General features: G+C 38.0%; 1 protein-coding gene across 3 annotated transcripts in view; it reads left to right on the top strand.

Annotated features, from left to right (window-relative positions):
- The window catches only part of FSD1L (fibronectin type III and SPRY domain containing 1 like), a 61297-nt gene extending 50830 nt beyond the window's left edge, over nucleotides 1-10467 (top strand). For all 3 annotated transcript variants that reach the window (XM_038402107.2, XM_038402108.2, XM_043515345.1), the window contains 4 exons: nucleotides 2493-2593; nucleotides 3218-3469; nucleotides 4644-4732; nucleotides 6202-10467. In XM_038402107.2, the coding sequence (XP_038258035.1) occupies nucleotides 2493-2593; nucleotides 3218-3469; nucleotides 4644-4732; nucleotides 6202-6324 (565 nt within the window). In that variant the 3' untranslated portion in view covers nucleotides 6325-10467. The remainder of the gene's footprint in view (nucleotides 1-2492; nucleotides 2594-3217; nucleotides 3470-4643; nucleotides 4733-6201) is intronic.

Below are 10467 nucleotides of genomic sequence, written 5' to 3' on the forward strand. Positions count from 1 at the left end.
ATTCCTATTTATCACAAGCCTTGAAAATGTTTCAGTTGGCTTGCTTAGAAACTGTTACATGCTGCTTTTAAAGTACTGTTATCTTATTTTATACCCTCTTCTTTCAGTATTGTAGCCATGTTGGTCTCAGGATATTAGAGGGACAAGGTTGGTGAGATAATCTTTTATTGGACCAACTTCTGTTGGTGAAACACAGGCCTGAAGAGGTCTATAGCTCAAAAGCTTGTCTCTTGCACCAATAGAAGTAGGTACAATAAGACTATCCCACTTACCTTGTTCCTCTTTTTTGCAAGCAGTTTAGGAGCTGCTATGACATCCTACAATCTGGCAAATTCAAGTCTGCTTCTTAAGGTGTATCTAAACTACAATCGGGTCAGGGGACATGACCAAGTATTTTAGTACAATTTGAGAACACTATTAATCTGTCGTGCAAAATGCTATAATTGGTCTGTGAACAGATAAATGCTGGAACCTTGAGACTATAGGCATGCACTTGAGGAACAATATTCCATCACTCTGATATTACACAGTGGTGATATAGTTAAAAAGGATGTTATTTCAATATAGATTAGAAATAATTCATGAGGAAAATGTTAAACTTTTATAAACAGGTGGTATTGTGAATTTTCAAAAATAACCAGCGGACTTCTTTGACTTAAACATCATCCTACAGTGTCATCAACAGAAACACTGCAGCATTGTGCTAGCAATGAGATGCTTACAATTAATTACCTAGTTGTAAAATCGGTGGAGACAAGGCACAGGTGATCTTTCTAGCATTGTAGCTAAACAAGGTCAACACCATACCCGCCACCACATTCATAGTTGACTTTGCCTAGTTGTGTTGTGGCGTAAATGACAGAACATTGTTTTCGCTAGGATTTTGCAGTGAGATAACTAAGCTGTATGTTCACACTGTAAACACTTTTTTTTTGTGGTGGTGATGAAGATACAGCCTAAGTCATCTAATCTGAATGAAAAGCAAAACATTGCATTAATAGTGAAAGGTGAACTTTAATCCAAGGTGCCTAACTAAGCAGTCTTCAAAAAAACAAAACAAACAAAAAAAGGTTTAATGAAATCTCATTTACTGTTAACTCTCCCTTCTAAAATCTTCGCTTTAGGTGGAGATGACCTCTGCAAATGCCCTGTCTAGGCCTGAATTACTAGTTGTTGTGGTGTGGGGCTTACCTAAAGAACAGTAAAATGTTTAGTCTAACTAGATGCTTTCTAAAATATTGGTTGCCACCCAACTGATTCCTTCAGTAAAGAGGGATAAAATGCTGTAAACAATTTTATCTTGCCCTGTTATTTCCGGAGAACTTTTCTCTTTTTGAAGTCTGATTAGAGAACATAGGCCTTCCTTGGTCTTGCTTTAGTACCTGAAAAATGCCCAATGACCCTTCCCCCCCCCCCCTTTTTTAAAGGTTCTATTTCATAGGACTTTGAGTACTTTCACACTACATGTCTGAGAGTAAATATATTAATGAATGTAACAGCCTTTAGAGGCTTCTCCACTATGGTAACAAGTAGACCATATCTACTCCCCTACTTTTTTTTTTTTTGGTCTGATCATTCTTGAGTCAAAGAATATTGCTTTATAAGTAGCTGGTTTTAATGCATTAAAAATTCTTGAGCTGCTAAACCTTAGCTAGCTTTTTCCACCTCCATCTATTGAAATTCAGTTCACAAACTTGTATCTAATATTTACAGAAGTACTAGCATCGGGCCCATTATGTTTCGTAAAAGGCTTTAGATCTTCAATATCTCCTTTAAAAGTTTCTCTTCAGTGTTACTGTAGCATTGTTTGCCTCCTTGGAGTCTTAAACTTCTCTAAAAATATAATAAAGTGCACATAGGATTTATCAATGGGTGTATAGACCTGCTACTTTTTTTGCAAGCAACTTAAAATTTGCAATGACATTCTAGGCTGTGTTGTGATGAACATTAACACTTTGTCTCATGCTTCACTATACACCTGAATATCAATAAGTGACCTGCCATGTTTAGTTACTTGCCACTTTCCAACATCTAAATTTGTAATCAAAACTTTCTAGGTTTCCCCAAGCAATGGGGGGGAACTTATTACCTCTTGCATATAATTTGAATGACAAATGACTCATTTAAATTCTAAATTTTGATTGTATTCTCCTCTCATTCACTTGTTCAGCTGCTCCTGGCTTTCCTCTTCACTACCTCATCTTCATTAAATCTTTTTTGTTTGCTTTTCATCATCTTCCCTCTTAGTCAGCCCTCCTCGTACATCATCCCTAGTTCACTTTATTTATATATATATTAAAAAAAGGGGGGTTTATAGTGCAGCTAATGGCTGGTCCAGCATGCCACTTGAAATTGCAACACAAGCACCTAACACTTCAGGCATGACTCATAACATAATCTGTATCCTGCAAGAGAAATAAAACTTCCTGTCCATTATTTGACCCGTCTATAAACTTCCCCATACTGGAGTGCAAATTTTATTTCTTTTATAGAAGTGGCACGCCATCTCCAAAGAGGACATCTGTTAGTTCGAGGTCACCATCGATAAGGGGCAGCAGAGATCGCTTTACTGGTGAATCGTACACAGTGTTGGGTAGGGTGAATTTTTTGCTTTAACTCTTACTTAGTGTTGAGCAAGGGCAGATAAATCTGGGTTTCCATCAGGAGAGAATTTGTAGCATGTAATCCCAAGTTTTTTCTGACAATGACTTCCCCAACCTGGGCTCAGACTGGGATCTGTATGCTAGATTCTCCCTTTTAGATCTGTGCAGAGGTCCTTGTGCTCATTCAGGGAGTGAAGATACTTATGTATGCAGGAAATTCTAGCATTTGAGAAGTAGTCTTTTACTGTAAGGTTATCCAAAAGATAGCTAAAATACTTCTGCTTAGTGACTTTTCTAATGTGCCAATTGTAACAGCATCAAGGTGCACTTGTTTTGTTAAGTACAACATTCTGTTAAATTACTTGTTTTCGGTAGAGAGCAGAAAAAGCCTCTGTTCCACCTTAACTGAATGTGATGAATAGACACAAGGTTTCTAATAGTCTTAAATTTATTAGATTTTGGTCTGTTTCTACTAGGCTCACTGTCTACACCCTCTTAGTCTTTACCTAAGTTATTTCTTGAGTAAGCCTCATTGTTTTGCCCAGTGAGAAGTATATCCTGCACTGCATGCATCGGCGTAAAGAATAAAAAAAAACCCTGTTTTTCTGTTACAGGAGACACTGCTATTGAAACTGGACAGCACTACTGGGAGGTGAGAGCCCAGAAGGACTGCAAATCCTACAGTGTGGGAGTAGCATATAAAAATCTGGGAAAATTTGATCAACTGGGAAAGACTAACACAAGCTGGTGTATCCATGTCAACAACTGGCTACAAACCACCTTTGCTGCAAAGCACAATAATAAAGCCAAAGCCCTAGATATGACTGTTCCAGACAGAATAGGAGTGTACTGTGACTTTGATGGAGGTAACTTTATATTATTGTGGACTTCATAGATTGAAATTTAGTAATGGATGGGTATTTCCAAATTGCAGGAGTACATAATACTGTAAATGTTGTGGAAATGCATTAGGATTCAACCTAGGAGCAACACTAATCTGCCTTTTCATGGTGAGGAGGGAGACCATATTGAGAGAGAGATGAAGGTACTGCACATAACTGTCAAATTACCTAACTCTGATTTTTCAAATGGAGCCATGAACACTGGAAACTTTTCTGTAACACAGATTTTAAGAAGTCTGGATATAATGTGTGAGGGGAGACTTTTCAAAAAGGCGAAAACATTCAGCAAATATGGAACTAAGAGAAATGGACCTACACCTTGTCCTACCTCTCAACTTACTTGATGATAAATAAGTAGTGACGGGTTATGAACAGAAAAGCAGTTGTTTTAATGGCAATATGTTGTAAATCACTGTTCCATTTTCAGATACCCAGATGAACTTGGATTAACCAAAAGATGACTTTAGCTATTTCTCAGATGGAAAGAGCAATAAAATAAGACTTTTTTAAAATACTACCTAGACAACAAGTATGGAAACTGCCACTAGAATAAAACTAAACTTGGAGGTTACCTGGGCTTACGGCCTTGGGCTTTCTCTTTCCTTGCAAGTTCTGCGAACTGACTTGCATTGCCTTCTCAGCCCTTACTTTGCAATTCTGCCACAGATATTTTGGACAGCTGCTGGTCTTACATCTGTACTGTACTATTTGGCCACTGACAGTAGGTGGTGACCTTTTCTATGCAATAAGGTAACCAGGCTAACACGCAGCTCTGTAGAGAGGGTAGTATTTGATTGTTTGCTGAAATAAGGAAGTGGACTATATGGCACTAGTTGAAATTCCTTTACCTTAGTAAGAAATGTCTTTGATCAAGTACCAACTCCTCGAAGCAACTCCTAACAATAGCAGGTATAAGAGCTTATGAACTACACATCATACAGCTCCAAATTCCAGGAATAAAGAGTAACAAATTTCTTGCTGACATCTGCAGTATGCTGACTGCTTAAGTGGTACCTGTCATTTTGTATCTTCTTTTGGGGCTCTGGTCTTGCATTGTTCAGAACAATTTTGGATTTGTATCCGCTTAACATCAAGCTTCATATACATACAATTTTTAAAACCTGCTTTTCTCTTTCAGGTCAGCTCTCCTTTTATAATGCAAGTTCAAAGCAGTTGTTATACACCTTCAAAACAAAATTTACCCAACCACTACTACCAGGTTTCATGGTCAGTACCCATTTAACTTTACTTCTATGTTTTGGCCTATTTTTTGGTTGCCTAACACTTGGCATATGGGATTCTTGTGAGCATTTTCTTTGAAAAGTTCTCATCTTTTGTTTGTGGTAGCCCTTCATTGTGCAGCAGGGGAAGTCTAAGTTTATATCTCAACAGAAGCTTAGAAATGACCGTTTCCCTTCTTGCCTGCCAAAATCACCAAGCATGCTGTGTATCTAGTTTGGCTCATCCTGCTGCTGCAGCAGAGCACACTTCTTTTCTAGCAGCTGTCAGAGTAGCAGTAGTGGGAGAGGAGCATCCCTGAGCAGCAGTGTGGGAGAGGAGACAGGCTGGGGGAACCACATGGGGCAGCAGTTCCAACTCAGATCATGTAAAGGAACACAGCAGGACTTGTCTGGGCTTCTCCTACCAAGCACCTGGATTTTGGTCCACCCCTCCTCTGGGATTACTACCTCTTGAGCTACAGGACAAGTTTGCTATCTTTGATGCAATACTGAAGAGTCAAACACTGCTCAGAATGTGTTATGGGATTTTGTGGGAGGGAGTAGCGCACAATAAAACTTGTTCCATCCTTTTTTTTAAAAAGATGGGCATTACAAAAACATTTAGGTTGCAGTCAAACACTCAAGGTAAGAAATACCAGAAGTGAGGTTGCACAGGCATCCTTAAATTCTTCCCCCTCATATCATAATGCATAGTCTCTCAATATATTCTTTTTAGGACCTCTGCATTGTTCAGTACACAGGGTGGATGCACAAATGGGCAGAATTAAGATCACATGGGCAACCTTTTTATTAACACACACCCACTTTTTTGTGTCAGGGTCATTAATGAAAATCTTAAATAAGATTGGTCCCAAAACTCATCCCTGAGAACATGGCTAGTAACCTTCCCCCAGTCTGACAGGTCACCTTTCTGTATGACCTATTGTCATGACCTTTTAACCTGTTCCATACCCACCTTGCAATTCTCATATTAATCCCCATCTTCTCCCTTATGGAATTGTCATATGCCTTATTGAAATCCAGGTAGAGTTGATCTGCTGCATTTCCTTTGTCTGAAAAATCAGTATCGTAGAGATCAAGTTTGTCTGGTACAATCTACCTATGTTGTATTTATTCCAATTACTGGGTCGTTTTTCTTTAAATTCCTGAAGGGAACACACTTCTGACTTCTATGCTTTAACTCCTTTGTCCCCTCTGACTATCTTTTATCAAGACATCACTGTGTACTAGGCAGTGCCTCTCGTAGACACTTGAGGGTTATTTTAAGTAGAATACCCACTTCCTACTCTTCAGTCAACACACTGGACGGGGAATCTCCTGAAAGGGACAACTGTAGTTTTAGCATGTGAAGTAATCTTTAATTTGCATTTGAAAATGTGGGTGGGGGGAAAAATGGATTTTACTGGCTTTGAAACATTGACTCACTGTAGCTTTGTGTAATGGTTTATCTTCTAGGTCTGGTGTGGCGGACTTGCATTGAGTACTGGACTGCAGGTGCCGAGTGCTGTGAAAATGCTCCAGAAGAGTGAAAATGGATTGAGTGGTTCAACTAGCAGCCTAACCAATGTTACCCAATAATGTGTCTATTTAGATACTATACTCCTGTTTCTGAGTGGGTTTTTCTGTGCAGCTGCTATTTACAGGAACTTGTGAGCAATGGATTAACTGGCTTTGCTACCCCACTGCTGCTTTAAGGCCTGGGCACCAATAGTGCAAAAGTTCTGGGCTGAAGCATTAGCAGAAATTTACTGTGAATCGAGGAAGCCAGATAGAAAGCGAGACTGACTTTTTTTGATGTTTTGGATGGGGAAGTCAGGAGCTGTAGCTATGTGCTTTTATATTAGACTGAATTTGATTGTATTAAATACTTCATCATTTCAGTATAACTGCACATGGCAGGTATGATCTTAGTTTGAACGGCACTTACTACTATACACTTTTTTCACTCCTTGTTCCCCCACCCTGAAAAGGAGTCCATTTTGAGGTCCTAAATGGAAGCTTTACATACGTGACCCTCTGAAGAAACTAGTCCCTCAAATTTCCACACATGGATATGGCATAATGTGAGTTTGAGACTTGAGATGTTCTCCTAGAGTAGCTAATGTCATTTTGACACAGGTTGGCTACCCTCTAGTATTAGTTGAATAAATAGTGTATCATTTTGTGGTGGTCTTTAGATGTCTAAATGGGCAGTGCTGAGTATCCTTTTATAGGCTATTCATAGTTAGAACACGAGCTCAGTAATCCTGCATCACTTTAGTGAAAATGAAGACTTCACAACAATTTTACACCAGTGTTTTCAGAGCATTCCTGATCTTTAATGTGTGAGCCCTCTACTTAGATTATTGGGGAGATATGCATAACAGCACACTTCCCCAATATTACCCTTAATAAGCTTTCAGCTATATTTGATTATTTTTTAAAAGCATCCAGCTTAGAATACGGGTAGGCTTTAAAGTGCTTCCATGCTTTCTATATTTAAGGGTCTTGTTTTTAAGATGCAGTTTAAATAAGGTTTTGTCCTGTTTCAGCCAGATTTATATAATTGAAAGCTTTCTAATGAGTTTGAAGTGTGTAAACATGCAGTGGTGGTGATGAGGTGTTTTAAGACTTCAAGAATGCAGCTAAGCTAAAGGTTAAAGTAGACAGCCCAACACTCATTCAATGTTGCACTTATGACATTACATTCATTTTAATGAAGAAATAGTACCACTAAATTATATCGTGATCATGCACAATAATGTTCATAGTACTTAATCTACTATATGCACTCTTGCTCCTTTCAAAAAAAACAAGGCATATGAATATCTCTAAAGTTACACTGGGCAGCACATTGCTTACTGCTCACCCCCACCTATATCACTTCTAACACAAGTAGATAGTGAATAGTAAAAAACTACTCACTAGCAAAACATTGTCTAAATAGAATGAGACTACAAAATTGGAAAGCTACTAGGAGCTTGTATTTTTAAGAGCCTAATTTAACTGCGTAGGACCACTTTGTGTATCTTTGAATGCTCTGGATATTTTTAAGTTCTGAACCCCCTCAAGCTCTTATCTTTTTAAATGCACCCTCCCATCTGAAAGGCTCCCCAAGCAACTCTTTCCTTACTGCCTGTGATCTCCAGAATGAAATAATTCTGGTCGTGCTGACTAGAGGTGATCATTAAACAATGCTGAGGTTCCTCCTTTCACCCCTTTCATGGGACTGAATGTGTCTACTTTTTCCAGCCCTGGAGTTCTCCCCTGAAACAGGACAAAGCATTAAACTGTTACTAGACCACTGCACCAGCCCTCCTCCTCCCATTTTAATGGTTGCCACTTCTAGGTTATTTTGTACTCCTTTGTAAAGATTGCTAATCTAGACTGCTTTTTTATGAATCTGTTTATGGTTCTTATGCTGCTTTGGGAGAGACGTATACTGCACTCAGTGGTTTTAACAAACAGTAGAATCACTCTTCAGTATAAGGGATTTTATTTTATATATTGAACAGATTCAGACCCCTCCCACAACAATTTCATATGGATGTCTGCTCTCCATGTATTTCTCCCCGTTAAGGCAACCAGTTGCTAATTGGAGATCTTGGAGAGGATATCTAGTGATCCCAGTCCTTAGCAGCAAACCTTTGCATACAGTAGAAAAATTATTCATGTTAATAGAGAGAGCTAAGAGAAAACATTTTAGTATAAAAGTCTATTTTGTACTAGTGTTAAATCTATTTTAGCCACTTTTAATCAGCCTTTCCCTTCCTGTTCTAGTCCAGACTCCCACAAAATGACCTGCAGATGATGGACAATATTGTGAACAATTTTTAATTCTCTAATTAGAGGTTTCTTATGGTGCACAGTCACACGAAGACTTTTCTTTGAGCATAATGCTGATGGCTGTGTTGAAATGCCTTCCTTCCTTGGGAGTTGAACCGAATGATGTAGGGAGGGATGATTTGCACTCTGCACAATCAGTCCCTGGAAACAGACGTGCCTCTAAGTTTAGGAGCATTTCAGTCCTTCCTCTTGAAGGAAAGTAGAGTGAAGAAATCTTGTGCAAAAACTGTGGAGATTATGGGCAAAATCAGATGTATTTAATCTGTTTTATACATAGTTGAATTTGGTCCATGATCTCCAGTAGTGTTGTGCAGCATTTGCTACTCCTTTAAGAAACTGAGGATAAGCAGATTACCTTTTTTGGTATTCAGTTCTATACATGAATTCAACACTTTTTCATGGCTTGTTTTTCATGCTTATTTTATAATATGGTTATACAAATCTTTTTTGTGTGGGGAGAGGAAGAAAACAGCTTCCAGTATGTGTTCTCTCCTTTGCTGAACTTCTTGTTCAATTTAAATGTACAAAACTGAAAACAATTTCAAATGACTGGCAAATGGTTTTGTGCTAATTGAGCTCAATAACATCTGATTCGGCTTATCATAGTACTCTAGGACAGTCCATGTTGTCTTGTGAAGCCATCCTAATTACCTTCATATTTGGAGAATCAGGTCCTTAATGCAGCAATATGAGCATTCATAATGTCCAGTGAATTGAGGGAGTTTAGAAGCATGCAGGATGAGGCACAACATTGATTTTTAGAAGGGAGGAGTAAGCTTTGTTTCTATTTTGAGACTCTTAAGTTGATGGTAGTAAAGGTTAGTTTCTGTTCCTATCTGTCCATCTTTAACTTTTCAATGTGGGATAGTTAGCTACAGTTCCTGATAAGTTTTTTCCTTTACTTTGTATAAAAGTAAAGTGTACGCTACAAGTTAACATGTATAAGGAAAAAACAGTAATCATTGAATCAAACCCAAAAATTGAGTGCAGATACTAATTTACTTGACCATTTTAGCAAATTGTAAGGAAACCTGCAAGGTACACTTGATTATACACAAGATGTAGACAATGGAATTCTTGATTATTTTTTTCTTAAACTATTATGGTAGCTTAGTTTGAAACAAGCTGAAGTATTTAGTACTATGACTTATACTGCACAAGATTTATTTTGATATCCAAGATATAGCTGTTCTAAATAATAACATATGGCTTATTTTGCCCGTAAAGTTTGAAGTCACTCTACAGTAGTTAATGCACAAGTGTTGGATTTTTTTGCTGCTAAGTCTCCTTTTACTTTTTAAAAAAAAAAAAGAGGCATTGCCTTAAGTGATTCAGATGTTCGTTCTTAGATTATGGTTTTTGTGCTAACATCTTGCAGATCTTCTTACATTTGTGGAAAGTGCAGGTATATTATTGGTATTGCGTAGCATCTTGGGTGCTATTATTAGGTACAGTGTAAGCAAAGGTAAAGTACTAGCTGCAGCTTCAGAATGAGTTGACATAGGAAGAATGTATGAATACTGAGACTGTTTCCAGCAAGCAGATTTTATTGGAGGCTACTCTACCACTTGATTTGACTGAGCAAATTTGCAACCCTCTTGAATAGTGGTGCTGGCACAGCTCCCATTAGAGCTGTGCTAAATTCTTTGCATCTAGCACAGTGTTTCCAAGTATGTAAGTAATTTAATGGCCTTGCTCATTGTAAAAATTCAAGTATGGGGGGGAGGGTTGTAGCTAAATTTGAATTCTCTTGTAAAAATGTGATCTATATTTTAAATGTATTTCTGCAATTTACAGAAGCTTTTGGTTAAGGGATTACTGTTAGTCTCTATAAATTACATCTGTTTTGTTAACAGCATAATAAGGGTTTTTTAATATAGTGGTAAACTGTAAAAA

Source organism: Dermochelys coriacea, chromosome 5 (genome assembly GCF_009764565.3).
Source record: "Dermochelys coriacea isolate rDerCor1 chromosome 5, rDerCor1.pri.v4, whole genome shotgun sequence".
Taxonomy (NCBI): Eukaryota; Metazoa; Chordata; order Testudines; family Dermochelyidae; genus Dermochelys; species Dermochelys coriacea.